This window comes from Erpetoichthys calabaricus, chromosome 12 (assembly GCF_900747795.2).
Source record: "Erpetoichthys calabaricus chromosome 12, fErpCal1.3, whole genome shotgun sequence".
NCBI lineage: Eukaryota > Metazoa > Chordata > Cladistia > Polypteriformes > Polypteridae > Erpetoichthys > Erpetoichthys calabaricus.
Genome location: NC_041405.2, coordinates 129,364,896 through 129,384,958, shown reverse-complemented (window position 1 = coordinate 129,384,958; position 20,063 = coordinate 129,364,896). Strand labels below are relative to the sequence as shown.

At 37.2% G+C, this 20,063-nt stretch overlaps 1 protein-coding gene across 1 annotated transcript in view; it reads left to right on the top strand.

The window, feature by feature from the left end:
- The window catches only part of pik3r2 (phosphoinositide-3-kinase, regulatory subunit 2 (beta)), a 94,084-nt gene that overhangs the window by 16,516 nt on the left and 57,505 nt on the right, over positions 1–20,063 (top strand). Inside the window, exon 2 of the mRNA XM_028816178.2 lies at positions 13,860–14,564. Coding sequence (XP_028672011.1) covers positions 14,225–14,564 — 340 coding nt within the window. The 5' untranslated portion in view covers positions 13,860–14,224. The remainder of the gene's footprint in view (positions 1–13,859; positions 14,565–20,063) is intronic.

Genomic DNA, 20,063 nt, shown 5'->3' with positions numbered 1-20,063 from the left:
GACCTGCAGAGAGCTGGGACCAAAGTAACAAAGGCTACCATCAGTAACACGCTACGCCGCCAGGGACTCAAATCCTGCAGTGCCAGACGTGTCCCCCCTGCTTAAGCCAGTACATGTGCAGGCCCGTCTGAAGTTTGCTAGAGAGCATTTGGATGATCCAGAAGAGGATTGGGAGAATATCATATGGTCAGATGAAACCAAAATAGAACTTTTTGGTAAAAACTGTACTCGTCGTGTTTGGAGGAGAAAGAATGCTGAGTTGCATCCAAAGAACACCATACCTACTGTAAAGCATGGGGGTGGAAACATCATGCTTTGGGGCTGTTTTTCTGCAAAGGGACCAGGACGACTGATCTGTGTAAAGGAAAGAATGAATGGGGCCGTGTATCGTCAGATTTTGAGTGAAAACCTCCTTCCATTAGCAAGGGCATTGAAGATGAAACGTGGCTGGGTCTTTCAGCATGACAATGATCCCAAACACACCACCCAGGTATGCAAATAAATTCTTCAAAAATCAGACAATGTGATTTTCTGGATTTTTTTTTCTCATTTTGTCTCTCATAGTTGAGGTATACCTATGATGAAAAATTACAGGCCTCTCTCATCTTTTTAAGTGGGAGAACTTGCACAATTAGTGGCTGACTAAATACTTTTTTTGCCCCACTGTATCTTGATGATGGGTGTTTGTGTGTCACAATTTCTTGAGTAGAATCTAGAGCTAAAACATCTGGATGGAAAAATACCAAACTCAAAACTTAAGTCTGTTATGAGATGACAACGTGCTGATTATTTTTTGAGCCAAATTGTGTAAGAGAAAGAGACACTGTGGAGGAACCCTCAAATACTGTAATTCTGCAATTAATTATGAATTCTTCTCGTCAACTGCTATTGTAATGACCTATTTTATGATCCAAAAGATCAACATCAGAGCGGTAACTAATTACTGAAATGTGTTAGAATAGTTTGGATAACTTGGTTCTAAGGGCACAAAGCCTACTGATGCTTACTGTATATACAAATTATTTCTCTGTCTGATCGTGACACAAAACTAAACTCCAATACATCTTTAATCATGTGTATATACTGTGTATGTGTGTGTGTATATGTGTGTGTGTGTATATATATATATACAGTGATCCCTCGCTATATCGCGCTTCGCCTTTCGCGGCTTCACTCTTATCGCGGATTTTATATGTAAGCATATTTAAATATATATCGTGGATTTTTTGCTGGTTTGCGGATTTCTGCGGACAATGGGTCTTTTAATTTCTGGTACATGCTTCCTCAGTTGGTTTGCCCAGGTTGATTTCATACAAGGGACGCTATTGGCAGATGGCTGAGAAGCTACCCAACTTACTTTTCTCTCTCTCTCACTCTCTCTTGCGCTGACTTTTTCTGATCCTGACGTAGGGATTGAGCAGGGGGGCTGTTCGCACACCTAGACGATATGGACGCTCGTCTAAAAATGCTGAAAGATTATCTTCACGTTGGCTACCTTCTGTGCAGCTGCTTCGTGAAGTGACATGCTGCACGGTGCTTCGCATACTTAAAAGCACGAAGGGCACGTATTGATTTTTTTATCTGTCTCTCTCTGCTCCTGACGGAGGGGGGGTGTGAGCTGCCGCCTTCAACAGCTTTGTGCCGCGGTGCTTCGTATACTTAAAAGCCAAACAGACCTATTGATTTGTTTGCTCCTTTGAAGAGGAAGATATGTTTGCATTCTTTTAATTGTGAGACTGAACTGTCATCTCTGTCTTGTCAAGGAGCACAGTTTAAACTTTTGAAAAAGAGACAAATGTTTGTTTGCAGTGTTTGAATAACGTTCCTGTCTCTCTACAACCTCCTGTGTTTCTGCGCAAATCTGTGACCCAAGCATGACAATATAAAAATAACCATATAAACATATGGTTTCTACTTCGCGGATTTTCTATTTCGCGGGTGGCTCTGGAATGCAACCCCCGCGATGGAGGAGGGATTACTGTGTGTATATATATATATATAATATAATATAATATACAATGGAACCTCGGTTTACGAACGTCTCTGAACACGTACAAATCGGGTTACAACCAAAAAGTTTGCCAAACTTTTGCATCTGTTCACGCCCACACATTTGGTATACGAACAAGCCAGTTTCCCTTTCGGTTTGTGCACGTCGATGATTTCCACACGTGTTCAGTCTCTCCATGTGCATTCCCTGTGCAGCGAGAGAGAGAGGGGGCTGGCCGCCTAAGGCAGTTAAAGAATGCGCTGGGCTTGTTTTTAAAGAGACTGATTCGAGCATTGTTTTAACCTCGTTGTATTTAATGAAGACTTTTTTCTATTGGATTTTAACCTCCACTTCACTTCTGTTTACAGCAATCGGTTCATAACATGCATTGTTGCAATGCTACTTTTCTTGGTGGTTTATTAAATTACGGATTTTTCAAATGTTAATTTTTTTCCCTGTGCTTAAAACTCATTAAAAAAAAAAAAAAAGTGTTTTTAGCGAGCGGTTTGGAGCGCTATAGCGCGAATTCTTGCAGTGTGAGTTTTCTCTGTTGTTCAAGGTTTTCTCAGTGTTATTCAATGTTTTTACATTAAGTTTACTATTACGCTGTGCATTCTATGGTATATTTAACTATATTTGTGCTTAAAAATCTTTTAAAGAAAATATATTTACATACAGTTCGTATGGTCTGGAACAGATTAATTGTATTTACATACAATCCTATGGGGGAAATTACTTCGGATCACGACCAAATCGGGTTACGACCAGAGTTTTGGAACGAATTACGGTCGTGACCCTAGGTTCCACTGTATATATGTGTGTGTGTGTGTGTGTATATATATATATAATATATATACAGTTAAAATTCCGTTATAACGAACTCCCAGGGACCTAAAAAATATTTTGTTGTAATGAGATTCTGTATTTGTTAATATAGTGCTTTCTTTAACTTGTATCCAGGCGTTTGCAATCATTTCAATAGCTTCTTTCGCGTTACTTTTAATCTCCTCCTGCCTACAAGTTATGCTGACGAGAATTTTTCTCAGCATTTCCTTACGATAATACACTTTCAGGATGCGAACGATGCCCAAATTCAATGGCTGAAGCGCTGCTGTGCAATTGGGTGGAAGGTATTCAAAGCGAACATTATCTGAATGTGGAAGCATGTTGTGGGCAGCACAGTTATCAGTCAGGAACCGAATCATTATTCTTCATATTGTGAGGTTTCTGAACTCTTTTGAGACCCCCCCCACTCCCCACCCAATGGGAACGACACGCTGAAGTGCGTCCTGAAGCGCGATTGCAGCATCTGTGGAAGATTGTTTGTCCGTTGCTGGGGCAGGGCAATAGGAGGATCACATTGCTGCAGTGAAGCGCCACAGAAGCAAATCATAAAAGATCAGGGTTGTGCTATAGGTCCCTGTCTTGCACCCCAAAACACGAAGCATAGTCTCAGTACTTTAGCAAAACCAGCTTTATTCAGCTTGAAACAGGAACAGTACAGTTATTTATTGTAGTGTGATCTGCCACTCTGCTATGCACAGACACAGCAGTCAGGCAGGATCGTGGCCAGGTCAGTGATCAAGTAATCCTGTTACAGTATCTGCATTTACAATTTACGTGCTCCTAACCTTGCATCACCCATCAAGATCTTTTCTGTTTACTTTGGCGGAGAGATGCAGCATATCTGTGAGCCTGCTATTGCCCTGTACAGACACGGAGATCGCACTTCAGGATGCTCTTCGGCTTGCTGTCTAGTTCATTTTCTTGAATGAGTGCAGCATTACTAGGAGTGTTTCTTGAACGAGCATCACTGAACCACATAGAAACTGCTTTTTTGACGTCTTCAAATGCAGCAGTTCATATATGTTTGCAACCCAAGATTTTTCTTTTTTTACTCTGTCTTTCAAGAAAGTTGACCGTGTCAATGGCGAAATTCCGAATTCTCTTTTCTTTTTGCAGCAATCGAGAGCTGCAAAAAATAAAGTGTTTTTTTTTCTAATATGAACTGTTATCATTTTTCTGTGTCTGCTGTTTCTATAGGAGGGTGACAATGAGTTAAATTCCAGTGGATGTTTTTCAAATATTGATGAGCAATAAGTAAAAGGTATCACTGAAAACCGCAGGAAACAAAAAAGGGGGAAAAAAAAAAAACAGTACGAGGAAAGTTCAAAGAGAGAAAAAAAAATGAGTGTTTCTGTTTGGGGATTGTTGTGCACAACTGAGCTGCGGCCACAGAACTAACTGCTCTGTGGATGATTCATTCGGGTATTTCACGGTCTTTTGTGCACTTCGTTATAATGAAAGTATCTGCTGAATGTACTTCGTAGTAACGAGATTTCTATAGACTCGTGTCAAATGGGTAAGCTGTCGGAACCATAAAAATACTTCGTTGTAATGAAAATTTTGTTGTAAAGATATACACTATAATGGAATTTTACATATATAATATGTGTATGTATGTATGTATGTGTGTATATATATATATATATATATATATATATATATAAAAATGTGTGTGTGTGAAATAAAAACTAAACTAAAAGAACATTATGAAGGAACACTAAAACTAAATTGAATTTCCAAGTAAGATTAAAAATAAAAAGTAATATTAAAAGGCAAACATATAATTACCATGCTAAGAAGGATTCTTTTCCAGTAAACAGTAAATACAGGAGCTTTCAATTACATATTATAACTATAGGGTACATTTTATATAAATAAAGAACAACATACTGCATGTAATAGGTGACAGTCCATTTGTGGGCATACTTGCACTTGTTCACACTGGGCAAATTTAGATTAACAAATCATTCTACCATCTGGGATATAAAGGGAGTTTGAAGTACCCCAACAAAACATTCTGTCATGAAGAGAGTACAAAGTTTGAGACAGTGACCTGTTTTCTGCAGCTAATCTTGATCCCCGTGAATAACGGGAAGTAATGTGTCAGTGTGCTAATGTACATAGTTAGGATGAACCCATAATATTGATTAAACAGTGGTGTGTGCTATGAAATCTAAATACTAAATTGAAAAAAACTGATTGCTGTGTTTGTGTTTTAAAGCACATTGCCTTGGACTGATCAATGAGTAGTGCTCATCTTTTGAAATATGCTGTCTGTATGCTCACTGATGTTTTACAAGAAAATGCTGATTATATGTGAAGAGAACTTTTAAATCAGCCACTATTGACTTTAATATTTGCTAGGATTATTTGTAAACTCTTTCAGTTCAATTTTTTTATTAGGAAGCTGTACAAAAATGACCGCTATTGTTTTTAAACTGGTTTTATATATGTTTTTGATATGTAACTCTTGTAACAGATGACACTTTGCCATCAGTTTGCTTTTCTGGTACACTCAGAAAGCAAGAACTTTAATCTTTATTGCTTTCGTGCTATGTGTCTTTGAAGCTCCATATTATTTGGCCATTGTAGAACTTCAAATTGCCTGTTATTAGATGTTGCAGTGAATCTCCCCACATCGCTCAATTCATGCAAATACAAGCTTGGTGTATTGTGGTGGCAGCACTGACTCTTTAGTAACACCCCAATAGAAGAGAGTGACTGTAGTCTTCAGTCCTGTGAGAATCCTTTGATACCTGTAGGGCCCTTAACGTACAGTATTTTGCGCACTATAAGGCGCACTTAAAAGCCTTTAATTTTCTCAAAAATCCACGGTGCGCCTTTAAATTCGGTGCGCCTTATGTGTGCACTGAGTTCCAAAATCTGTAAAAATGTTGTTGTGCATTTTAGTAAGCGCTCTGCTTGATTGACTGTCAGACCATTTCCTGCCGACATAGGGACGTAGTAATACGTACACTATGAACGCTGGCAGCGATAAACCAATTGCAGAACATTACGTAAAGCCACGTACACTTACCTCCGCCACGCCTACGGCAGGTAGGTATATTGTACTACTGGAGCACTGCGAAACCACATTTGTTTGGCTAAGGACCCTGAAAATGGCATCAGAGAAGAGACATGCTTACGATGCACAATTCAAACTACAGGCTATCAGTTACGCGGTTGTAAATGGGAATAGAGCAGCAGCGAGAGAATTTAAAATCAATGAATCCATGGTTCGGAAGTGGAGGAAGCAGGAGAATGAATTGCGCCAAGTTAAAAAGACAAAAAAGAGTTTCCGCGGGAACAAGGCGAGGTGGCCAGAGTTGGAAGACCAACTTGAACAATGGATTCTTGAACAAAGAGCAGCCGGGAGAAGCGTCTCTACAGTCACCATTCGACTGAAGGCAATAACGATAGCACAAGACATGAAGCTCGAGCACTTTCAAGGAGGTCCGTCTTGGTGCTTTCGTTTTATGAAAAGGCGCCATCTCGCCATCCGCGCACGAACTACCGTGGCGCAGCAACTGCCAGCGGATTACAAAGAAAAGCTGACCATCTTCCGCACCTACTGCAGCAACAAGATTACCGACAAAAAAATCCAGCCCAACCACATCACCAACATGGACGAGGTCCCTCTCACTTTTGACATCCCCGTGAACCATACTGTGGAGAAAAAGGGGACCAGCACGGTATCCATACGCACCACGGGGCATGAGAAATCGGCTTTCACTGTTGTTCTTGGTTGCCACGGTAATGGACAGAAACTACCACCTATGGTCATTTTTAAGAGGAAGACGCTGCCAAAAGAAAAGTTTCCAGCCGGAGTCATCGTTAAGGCCAATCCAAAGGGCTGGATGGACGAGGAGAAAATGAGAGAGTGGCTGAGAGAGGTGTATGTGAAGAGACCGGGTGGGTTTTTCCATGCATCACCGTCTTTGTTGATCTGCGACTCCATGCGTGCCCATATCACCGCTACTGTGAAAAAACAAGTGAAGCAAATGAATACGGAGCTTGCCATCATTCCAGGAGGATTAACAAAAGAACTCCAACCGCTGGACATCGGTGTAAACAGGGCGTTCAAAGTGAAGATGCGAGCGTCATGGGAGCGATGGATGAGAGACGGCGAACACACCTTTACTAAGACTGGAAGGCAGCGCCGGGTGAGTTACGCCACCATATGTGAATGGATTGTGGATGCCTGGGCTAAGGTGTCTGCTTCGACTGTTGTCCGAGCTTACGCGAAAGCTGGAATCATTGCTGAACAGCCACCCGGCAACGAGACTGATTCCGACAATGACGAGAGGGAACCCGGCATGTTTGATGGCGAACTTGCCCATCTGTTCAATTCAGATACAGAAGGTGAGGACTTCGATGGATTTGTGACAACAAACTGATCAAAAAACAATGTGAGTGTATTTTTAAATACGTAGTAGAATAAGGTTTAACTAAACTCATTGTTTTGCTTCTGTTACCTTGTTTTTGCATGCGCCGAATAATACGGTGCGCCTTATGTATGGCTTAAGTACAGAAATAAGCCCCGCAATTGAGAGTGCGCCTTTCAATCCAGTGCGCCTTATGGTGCGCAAAATACTGTAGTAGGTTGTAGAATGTTGGTTTTAGATTGTAGACTGTGGGAAAGCTGCAAGAATGAAAAAATGTAGGTTGTAAAAAATAGGTTCTAAATATTTTTGCGGTTGTTACATACTGTATGATTTCTATGTAACATTCTGTTCCATAAAGTAACTGTTCATCAGTCATCTGTGGATGTGGAATGGCACTTGAACTACAAGTATACTGGAATCCCATTCAATGAGTGACAGGTTTTATTCCTGCAAACCTTAACTACAGTGACAATTTATTTTTGTATAGCTCAAAATCATACAAAGAAGGCCTCAATGGCCTTTAAGTAAACAAACAGTACATAGGGTGATTTTTGCTATGTTATTTTCTTCTTAAGTAGGCTATTTAAAGAATAAGATAATATTATTTTAGGTTGTTTGTTTAAAGTAAGACAGTTCCTTCCATTTGTTGCAATACATTTTAGTGGAATTATTAGTCTTCAGAAAGAAACACAGATGGTTTCAACAGAAAAGCAATGAATTATTCTATATATGACTTCTGTTGCATATACTTTTTTTGTAAAACTTCTATCACTTTTAAAGTAGTTAAACAGCATGGTGTACTTTTTAAATCTTATTCTAGTGGACTTTATGCATCTGGCTTACAGTATGTCTTTGGAAAGTTAAGGCTTAATTTAAAATGGTTGATAATGTACTGTGAAAACTCCAGCTGCTTGTTCTGTGCAGGCTATGCTGTTAACTCAGTGGCTTCAGCTTCACTACAGCTTTGGGGTGTCTATTTTTTATATGTGTGTGTTCCTAGTTACTTTAATTGCACTGTTGAAAAAGCAAAATGTGTGGTGTTTTAAACTGTATGTATTCCTTGAAAGCATTGGATTTTCTATAATAGCACTCAATGAGAAGTTTCACCAAAGTTTTGTTTTGGGTATTTTAGAGTACCTCAATAATAAATTAAAACACAAGTGTATCCTGGATTTTACATATGGGAATAATGTTGCAAGAATAAAAATAATGTGAAATTCTTACTAAGATGTACAGGATAAAAGAATAATCGTCATCTACATTATGACCTAATTTCTGTTTAGATTTTGTCAAACTGCTGGTCCTTGTTCAAAGTTATGTGAAATTTGATGTTCCTGTTACTCTGCATTTGAAATATTGCAGAATACAATCCTCTAAAGAAATTGTCAGCTCGCAATGTAACAAAGGCAGCATTTACCAGTATAACACACATTGTGCGTTTATATTGTACAAGTGTTTAGGCTAGTGAAAAATAAAGTTGTGTGTGTGTGTATTATGGAAACTAACAATCACTTCTTTACAGTTACATTTGAGAACAAGTAGAATATTTGAAGCCTTGTCTTTGAAGCATACGCCCAGCCATCTGCCTAGTAGAAGTAATACTGGGAAAACTTATTAGTTACTTGAACAAGCTACATAGACCAAACTGTTTCCTTCAATTTATAAATGATCTTTTAATCTTGGATAGATTAAACACTTTGTCCTTTACAGATGAAAAGTAGATTTCCCTATCAGTGTGCTGGTATTTAATTAAATTTGAATTGAAGGCTTCCATTGATGATATTAGTATCTCTGTGACTCATTTTATGATGCCGTACAGAGCTATTTGAACGGAACTATACAGTAGTTAATAGGGTTGATAAATTGACAGTAGTCTGTTTTTTCTGTGGCTATAACATTTTCTGTTATAATAATGAAGTATTAGTCACATGGTCACCATCTTTCAACAAATATCTTATGAAAATCCCTATGTTGTTGTTTTTTGTTATTGTCATTATTATTAATGAACCTTCATGAAATTCTCCTCTTAGATGGTTCAATACAAACGCCTCACTACCGTGCATGTGTAATACCTGCTTTAATGCATTTCATCATGAAAATGATATCAAGTGTTTATCTTAGCATTCTAAATTTTCAGAAAGCAGGAATATCATGAAGTGAATGGATTCTGTATGGTGATCGCTGTCTTCTCTTAGTGCAGAGGAAGTCAGTTTAAGAAGCGTAGTGATTAACCACTGGGTCGGGGAACGTTAACACAAAGCATTTAATGTGCTGCATTAATTTATGATGGGGTAAATTAAGTAATTGATTAAACATTGATTTTAGGAAAAAGTTTAGTTTACGACATTCTACTTTAATTATGAAGTAAACTATGAGAATAAAGTGGAAATGTCGACTTTAATCTCAACATAAACGGCGAGAATAAAGTGGAAATGTCGACTTTAATCTCGACATAAACGGCGAGAATAAAGTGGAAATGTTGACTTTGTTCTCGACATATAGGTTGTTTTTTTCTTCCCAGTATAGCTTAGCTTGAAGCAAGGTCCATATTAATGCAGTTTGCTTAAATGATGGTTCAGTTGGTAAAGATGTCATCACCAAGTTGCACTTGTTTTATTTTATTTTAATTTGGTGAATACTGTGTAATGCATCTGGGCTTGAAGTCTTGAAGTAATAGTGCAACTATCAGTAATAATACTATTATTTATTTTATTGTTATTATTTATTAGTTTAAATATTATGCAGTTTAATGATGATAAAGTTGTTTAAAAAGTCACTTTAACGTGTCAGTGGACAGAGATTGTTAACATTAACAGAAAGTGTAGTTGGTTTACAAAAAATATTTACTGTTTATTCCTTTTCTAAGACATATTCGGTGCAATACAATTTTTGACAAGCACTTCTGGATATTTTACTAAGTCTAAATGCCTCTTTGTATGGTTGAAAATATGTTGTCAAAATTATAGTTTGTTTTTGCAAAATATGTTCAATAAAAAGGTTCTATATTTTGACTGCATCTGTCATGCAATGTGATACCTTCTCCATTAGTGCCACCCCCTTGAAAACTATCACTTTATGGGGCAATGCAAAACTGTATTAATACTTGTGTGCACATTAAAATGTTTTTTTTTGTACAATGTACAATACTCTTGACAGTGGAATAGGTTATTCTTAGCCAGTAATTGCAGTGGAAAATGTGGTTAACATCCACTCATGCATGGGGAAAAAAATACCGTAGAATACCGTGAAACCGGGATAATTTAGAAAAATACCGTGATATAGAATTTTGGTCATACCGCCCTAAGTCTATCTGTTCCAATTCTATGGATGCTTGCATTTTTAAAGCCTAAATTTTACTGGAGATACTGTGGGCAAGTTTTGGATGACTGGTTATTTATACAGAAGCATGGCACAAAAAGTTACAAATAGTAAAGCAACATGTAGCTGCTTTAAAATATTATAATGCAATTTTAGGATATACAGTGTACAGTATGCATTGTTAATTTTAAGTGCTGAGTTAATTCCTGATTGGAGAAGTTTTCAGTTAGTGCTTGTCAGTTCCCTTGTTAGCTGCAACCCTTAACTGTTTATATGGATGCTGGTGCCTCAACTCTTTCTGTCCATCCTTTTCTTTCCAAGACTTTTACTTATGGCAAGCCATTTTACCATTTGATGTCATTCTTGACCACTCTTAATCATTTTTAATCATATTTTGCCAGCTCAGAATTATAAATACAGTATATATAACGTTATTTTAACTACTGAGAACTTGAATTTGAGACGAAAAAGTGAGAATTGCAAATACTTGTAATTTAGTATTTTTAGTTTGAACTTGAATTCAAGATATTTGTAATGTTTCATGAAATATGCAAGTTAAGATACTTTTTCTCAGATGGAAAGCTTCTCAGAAGTCAATATTTTTTCAAACTATGGATACCTGTAAAACATTTGCCTAACCAAGGTTTAAATAGATCTCTGTAATTTTGACTAGTTACAATTACAGATTATCATGAATTACATTGACTTTAAAATTGCATTTAAATATTAAAAGTTACTTTAAATGTATTTTAATTCAAGCAAATAAAACATTTGTAAGTCTAATCACAGCTAGTTAAAAGTATTTTGCACTTTGCTGCAATTGAAAGTTCCATAGAAATCCATGATAAAGTTTCCATTGAAAAAATGGACTCAGAATTGGTTGAGTTTGATGTGGAGTACAAAGTACAGTTTTGATCATTTTGATTTTTTTTCTTGAGTGTTCATCAGAAAAGACTAGTATATAGATGAGCAAGGCTCTAGTGTATTTTTTGTTCTATTCGCCCTGTAGGCTAGCAAGAAATCTAGTTTCAGTTAAACTGTAGCTGTGATTAACTGAATGTTTCTTTTTTTCTTCTTTCTGTCTGTCTTTCTTGTGGTTTGAGCTGTACTGCATCACCATTCATTAGAGTGAACTCCATGACTCATGGCCTGCTCCCATCTCTGTGGTTTAACTTTGGGCCCTCTTGCAGTGCAGTAATTCATACTGAACGTGTGGTGCGTGGATTATAACCTCTAAGAACTACATTTAATCATAGCAGCATGTCAAGGCTCGCTGTCCTGGTCTTTGCAGTGTTTCCATATGTGCGCAGTGATGAAAAGCTAAATATAGAACTGCTGCAAAAGGATTTAGTGGTAGTATAATGCAGTCAGGGTAGGGGCGAGGGTCTGTTGCAAGTTTTTTGCACCCTTAGGTTTGATTTGTTTTCATTTGTACAGGTTTCAAGCAGTTTCATTCTTTTGGACCTGACTTATACAAGGTACATGGTACCAACATCTTCCTCTCAATAACTGTCATTTTTAATTTGTACCTACTTGTTATGGTTTATTTTGTGTTTGCAGTAATCGTGAGGATATTTTGGTACTTCGTCTACCTTGATTATTCTTACTTTTGAGTGTTTCTTGTGAGGCTTACTCTGACTAGTTTTATCTTTGACTGACTCTTCTAAAATAGAAAAACGTTCATCTCTAGATATATAAAATGTTGGTGATCTCTAAATAATTCCTTAGGTTTTGTAACTACCTTTTCCATGTAGGTTTTGATGTCACTAATGCTCAACTGTTAGTGGTCTGACCCATTAGTGGTCCGACCACTGATATTTAGACTATTGATGAAGTTCTGTTACAGCATCTTATAGGGTTTACTCTATTGCTCCAGCTCTCTTGCTCATTCTTCTGAGGTTTGATAGGGTGTTCCTTAAAAATTTCCGTCTTGTTTGAAGATTCATTTAGTCTTGCTGATCTCTGCCTGCACTGTTTGAGGGTTGCTTGGATCTTCTTAAACTCTGGCTGACTCATCGGAGGTTTGCTTTGCCCTTGCTTGAGATGAGATGATCTTACCAACTTATGCCTTTCTCTGTATTTATTTCACCTGGGTTACCCTAATTTCTGTTAGACGCTCGTCCTTGACTTCAAGTTCATGTGGTCAACAGGGTTAGGAAGCTGATTTTAAGACAAAACACTGTGTATTTGCTTTTGAATTCAAATGATGATGACTTCTGGATCTTTCGCTTTTTTTGTTTATGCTAAATGTAAGGTTTTTACAGAACTTTTAACCCTTCAGTGTTTGTCCATCTATCCATCCCTTTAACCCATTTAGTCTGGTACAAGGCTGTGGTGAGCTGAAGTTTTTCCCATCCAGAATCAACCCTGGATGTGATGGCAGTCCATTGAAGAGTCTACTCTCTTATACCTACACACACACTGTGGACTAATTTTGAGAACATGATTACTCTAGCACATATCTCTTTGGAATGTGGAAGGTAACTAACATGCTGTAAATCCACACAAACATGAGGAGAAAAAACCGTTTGAGTCTGTGGCCAGGGCAGCAATTGAACCTGAGTGTACCCTGAACTGTAAGATATCAGCGTTAACCACTCTGCCAATGTGCCATTTTAAATGAGTGTTGATATAAGACATCTAAATTGTTTTATGTTGAACTGCTTATGATTCTCAATTTATTTTGACTTCTTCACAGTTTTCACCATACTTCAGAAGATAATTGTTTATAATGCAGTGTAACTTAAACCGTATATACTGTAAGTGCCTGGGTGACATATTTTAACTCAGTATAATTTTTTAAATTGCAAATATGATTAAATTGACACAAGACTGCTTAATGACGTGATGAAACTGATTCATCAAAGATTTCTGATTGTTAAGTATGATTTAACATGAAACTGGAGAGGGCTGGCAGAGTGTGCCTTAATAGCCACACAAAAAAATAAGCAACCCCCCCTTCCACAAATAATTGAGACTTTTGCTGTCTGTCTGATCGCTGGATTCTTTTCTGTCACAGATTTGTATATGTGAGGTTTTGTTTTCTCTAAGACTTTTTGTTATGTTCTGCATGCATAGAAGTTTTTATTTTATTTTTTTTTTTTTATATAGAAGAAGACAAAAATTGTTGGTGAGCTATTAGTGTCATAAATGCTTGAGGTATAAAATGCTTGTGCAGAATCTGGTTAGTTTTTATGTTTATTTAGTGAGTACAATTACCCGCTAAGTTCCAATACTAAGAGGTGGGTTTAAATATAGATATAATCCTTATACTGCTAATAGATTTTTTAATTTAAATTATTTTCTGTTTTCTTTTTCAGGTTTAACAGTTCATACCTGAAGGCTCAGGAGGAGATCTGCCTGGTTGCCTTATAAAATTGAAGTTGATCCAGCTGTTGATCCATTACCGCGGTTATGTTGGTCACAGTCTCCCTCTGCTCCATCATTTGGTTAAACCGAGGCTTTAAGCTGAGAAAAGTGCAGATGTTGGATATGGGCCAGTAGTGCTCAGGAGCTTACACACAGTAACACATTAAGGTGTTTGCTGTTTATTATGCGTTTCAGTCTTCGCTGAGTGCCTCTCTCTCTCTCTCTCTCTCTGGGTTTTTTTTTTGGGGGGGGGGGGGGGACAAATCAGTGCTGTAAATCGCTGGTTATCTTCAAAAACATTTGGGTAGGTGTAAACATGGCTGCTGAGGGCTACCAATATCAGGCTCTGCACAAGTATGTGAAAGAACGAGAGGAGGACATCAATTTGGAGCCAGGTGACATCTTGACTGTGGATAGGTCATCTCTCCTTGCACAGGGCTTTAAGGAAGGAGATGAGCAACATCCAGAGCACATTGGCTGGATTTTTGGGATCAATGAGCGCACCAGGCAAAAGGGAGATTTCCCAGGAACATACGTCAAGTACTTGGGACCAGTGGTAATGTCGCTGCCACCCATCCGGCAACGTTTCCAGAGACCTTTACCCGCTGCCCCTGGACCAGGACCACCCCGGCCAGAAAGTTCCCATGAGACATTGGGTAAGACATAAAGTTTTCTTTTTGGGATTCCTAGAAGGAAGTAGTTTCATCATGTGTTTGCAGGCCCTTCTACAAGTTTGTAAGTTTTAAAATATATAGCTGCACTTGTGGACTACTTAGGGAGTGGTGTTGACAATGGAAAAGCACTATATAAAGTAGTGACAGGTTGTTTGTATAATTATTTATTAATAGCTGTTTTCTTTCTTAAATACCTAAAATAGAAAACCCAGCCTATTTCCCTGCTATTTATTTGTTTGTTTGTTTTTCAATAGTTCCTCCTTTTTCACCTGCTTTCATGATGTACATGGCTGTTTAATATTTAAAGGTCTTTATATGCTGATGGCCCATGCTTTCCCTGCATTTTTCAATCAAGAGAGAATAGCACTAGAACATTAAAAAGCATGGTGCTTAAAGTCTTTTAACAGCTTTTGAAGTATGCAACAATGGAGCAACATTTCATGAACAAATTATAGTGTGATTCTATTTGCCTAGCTTACTTGTTACATTCATTAATAAAAAGTTTCTGAAAAGGGGAGCGAGACTGAAAATTTCTACAGTTTGACATTCTTCATGGAAGTAGACATCATTATTAAAGAGGTGAAATACCCGAGGTTTAAATTGTCTGCAGTAAATGTCTGAAGTTTGCTCTTGGTATCTTCAAATGTTTCATGTTTTCAAGTTAAAGCATGCATTTACTCTCTGAACTACTGTGATGCAAGAGTTAATTTGCAAAGGCAAAGATGCCTCCAAACATTTACTGAACTTATTGGACAATAGGTAACTGCCTGAAGGATGGTTTTGTCACTTATGGCTGATACAACTCTTAAGTGTGATTTGACAAATTTTGCAAAACTCTGAATATTTAAGATTGTGGGGCAGAACTAGGAATTGAATGTGATGGGGAAGGAAACTATTGTCTTTTTCATAGTCTGCTTCATTTGTGCTTGACAGTACACACTGTACATTGTCCATTCATCTATCAATATTTACTTTACATTGCACCATTTTGAACATGCACTATTATACAACACTTTATGTTGTGACATGTTTATAATACTGTGTCAAATATACAAAATAAGAGATAAAATTAGCACTACATATACATAAAAGTGGACACTGACAGTTACCTGAGAAATGTGAAGTATTCCAAACAAATTTTAAGCAGCAAGCATTAAAAATAGCCATTTAAAATGCTCAACTTCTACAGTATAAAACTGCAAAGAACTGAATTTTGCAAGAGTGTTAAGACATGAAATTAGTTATGGTGTACCACTCTTGAAACTCAGACCATAAGTGTGTAGTATACTGTCTGGTAGTGATATTACTCTGAATAGCAGGGATTGTTGGAAGTGTAGGTACAACCATTAGAAATCTAGACAGAACAGGTTCAAGATTTTAATCTGGATTGGAACACGAAAACTGAATGAGCCTTCTGAACAGTGAGTTTCAGACCATTGTAGCCAAAAGCAAAAATGTCAGTGTAGAGAAAAGAAAGCAAGATATAGTGTGCTCATGTTTGTTTTTCTTTTCAGTTCATGACTCAGACAATTATTCAGAACTTTTTGCAACCTGTAGATGCTTCACACAGGCTTATCACTTAAAAAGAATATTAGTTATACGACTGAGAAATGATTAAATCATGTGAAACTACTTGAGCATCTGATCTGCAGAGGTAGAATTGAACTCGGGCAGTGTTACATACATGAGTGCTTCTCAAGCTTTCTGGTTCTATGACCCACTTTTTCCCAAGTTTCTACCCCCTCTGTGAATCAAGCGTGATCCCCCTTGGTGAATAGAGTGTGATTGAACGCAGTTATCAGAGCGGTGACCCATCGTGACCCACTACTATTATAAACAATAGCAACTTGCGACCCTTTTTTGGGTTGTAACCGCATGGTGGAGAAACACTGACATAGATGGTACAATTAAGTTTTGCCTGCAGCAGAAATATAAGAAAGGCAGCAGTCTATTAACACTAAAAATGGTCACAGGACAACTGTTAAAGTTATGTAATACTTTTACTCAAACAAATCCACTTTATACTGTGCATTGTTATTTGAACTCTTGTTTGTCTTTTTTGTTATTTTTTTACCAAATGAGCAGTCATAATTCTGAGCCATCTCATGTATGCAAATCTCAGTGTAGGCACCTTATTTGACCTGTTTGGTGCAGTACACTTGTTTCAGAGATCCGAAAGTCTGCTAAAATGGAAATCCCTCCTTTTCACTAATGGGAAATGGCATTAGGTAGAGGCCATAACATGATAGAGATGCATGCAATAACTGAATGGACAGGCAACCAGAAATTCAAATCACCAGTAATCAAGCCAAAAGAAACACCATGTTAGCACATGTCACAATGTAATTTTGTAACAAGTGCATAGAGATATAAGTGAAAAGGAGCAGCTGACGGCCTCAGAAAGCACTGCAGTTGCAAAGAGACAAAGGCACAGTAAAAAAAAAAATAGAAATAAAGTATATATACTTACTCACACGTATATTTAAAAGTACACACTGATTGTGAGAGAAAATCTGCAGCATGACCTATCAAAATTAAATATTGTCTTGATGAGTACAGAGATGTTGAGGAGAGTATTGTAGTTAAATAATAAACCTGTGCTGTTAGATCCAGTGTTTCATTAGTGGGAGATGCACTTTTCACTAATGAATATTATCCACATAACCTGCATGATGCATACTCTGTTATTATGATGTACTTAACCAATTACTATTTTTTTTAATTCTTTAAACTTGCTGTATATGCGTGTTAGATTGAAATATCTAACATGTAAATATCAGGTATTTGGTGAAATTAAAATCAATTACACCAAAACACATAAAATAAGTGTTACTTATAGTTCTTCACAATTCTAAGCTCACAAACCTTTTTCTTTTGTCAAAATGAAAGTTTCATAACAGCATTACATTTCAGTCAATTGAAACAATTCATAATTAATTTTTTGTTGGTTTAAACTGGCTTCTAAATTTCAGGTTTTACCTGAAGTACTAGGGTGTTATACCATGTTAGCCATTATGAATGTAGAGAAAAGCCAAGCAAAATAACACGTTTTATTGGCTAACTAAAAAGATTACAATATGCAAGCTTTCGAGACAACTCAGGCCCCTTCTTCAGGCAAGATGTAATCTAATCTAATGTAAGGTTTTACCTGAAGAATTCGAAAGCTCATATAGTACAATGCTGAGCTTCCTGTGAGAAATTTCTAGGAGGCAGATAAATTGCAAATGCATTCATTTTATTTATTTATTTTTTTTTGCTAATCTTATAACGGCAAAAATCTTATTGATAATCTGTTAAAGTAGAGTATCACGGAGTAGTTTGTAGGTAAGAACATTGATTCATTTCACGGTGACACTTGGGTCAGGGATGTTTTCAAGTAAAAGTTGAGAGTGATGACCTGGTGCCCTCCTGCCTTAAATTTATGGAGTGACTGTTGTCTCCCCTTGCCTTTCTCTGTAGACATGAAAGTGTTAAACTCTGAGGGGGTGGGGGATGGGAGTTAAGTTTATCCCCAGCTGCCTGGACACTATTGGGCTCCCTTTATCATCTGGCAACTTTTCTGAACCCTCCCTATGGTTTTGGCTACAGCTTTCTTTCCTTGCATTCGTAAGGAATCCATAAATCTGAATCATGAAGGAGACCTGGCAAGCATCCAGTCTGCAGAAAAGGCGCTTTTTGTGTGCCTCTGGAAAAGCGACGATTTGCTGAAACAGCAAATTCCAGGCTGCTTGTGTGACTGTTGGCCTTTTGGGGTGTTCAGCATTTGCTTTCTAGTCATTTGTTCTGGAGGGAATAGGGCTTATGCACTTAATTCTGATGAAACTATACATGCTTTAGGAAATTGGCCTTTTCCCTTCACATTCTGTTCTTACTTAAACATTTATATTACATTTTATTGAAAATTTAAAAGGTGTTGGTTCATTTCTCCAGGAAAATATGGAAATGGTCTGGCTGATCATGTATAGTTAATCTAAATAATTTTATGGAATCTTTGTAACTTTTCAAGCACACATCTCTTCATCAAATTTTCTTTTTGTCTCATTTGCCTTGCATGTTTGATTGATTTTTTTTTTCTATTTCATTTTTAATGATTATTTTTCAGATGTCCAACTTGGGATGTGCAAACTATCTTGTTAATGCATTACAGTCCTGGCATATTCTCTGAGAAAGCAGCATAAAATGTAGAGGTTTAATTAGCAAATACCCTAGAGGCAGTTAAAGGTTTGCTGAAGAATCTAAATAGCATTAAAAATTTACCAGATAAAAGTAAAGTGGAATTTCATATATACAGAGTCGAAGAGCATTAGCGCTGTCCCGAAACTCAATTTAAAGCAGCAGAACACTAATTCTCTTTAAGAGATATTAGTATATTTTCAGATTGAATAATTTTAGTTGACTTCGCTTTGTGATGTCAAGCTAGACAATCCCTAGAAGAAAAATGACCTGTTAGCCTTTAAAACACAAATGTATTATTATCACTGAATTGCAGTTCTTTCAATGAATAATTTCGTAATGGTCCAGTGGGGAGTGCAAAGTTGAGGAAGTTTGAGTCAATAATAATTATGCAGGATTCAGGTGAACGTTGTAAATATATCTTGCATTACACGCTTAAATACTTTCCAAATAGAAAGGCTTCATAGCAGCATTAGTTACAATATTCATGTCACATTTTCCAAAGCCTGCTTAATCCTGTGCAGGGCCTAGGGGAGCTAGAGCCTATCCCAGCAAGCACAGGATACAAGGCAGGAACAGTCCAGTCCATAGCAGTGTAAACACTCCTACACACTCATACACTAACACACACTAGGGCCAAATTGGCATTGCCAGTCAACTTAACCTGCACTTTGTTGGATTGTGGGAGGAAGCTGGAGCACCCATAGGTAATCCTCACAAACTCAAGGAGAAAATGCAAGCTCTGCACAGGATGGACCAAAGATGTGGCAGCAGCAATACCACTGCCCCTCAATTATAATGTATCTATCCTTAATTTTAGTTATTTATAGAAATGGAAATGTTCATTGTATTCCTTTAACAAATGTTGTCTATACTGTACTCTAAATTATTAAATCACAACTAAGGCAGTGAGTTTAGCTTACTGAATGTATGATTTGGTTGAAAGGGATCACTTGGTTTGGTAATATTGTTAATATTTGACTTATAAGTCAGCATTGGAAAAATATAACATGAGATATTAACTATATAAAATAAATATTGAGTCCTAATAAATATAACAGACTTAGTGAACATGTAAATCTGGTGACTAGAAGAAAAAATGCCCAACACATACTAGAATAATGTGTTTTAATCCAAGATGTTTGGGTGTTGTAGTGATGTTAAATTTGAACTTTTTTTTTTTAACAACACAGGAGAATAAAACATTGGAATAAATATCACCATCTGACACTACATAATTGTAAAGCTTTCATGCAATTTGACTTATGCATACATAATTATCCTAGGTTAACAATTCATTACTTTCAC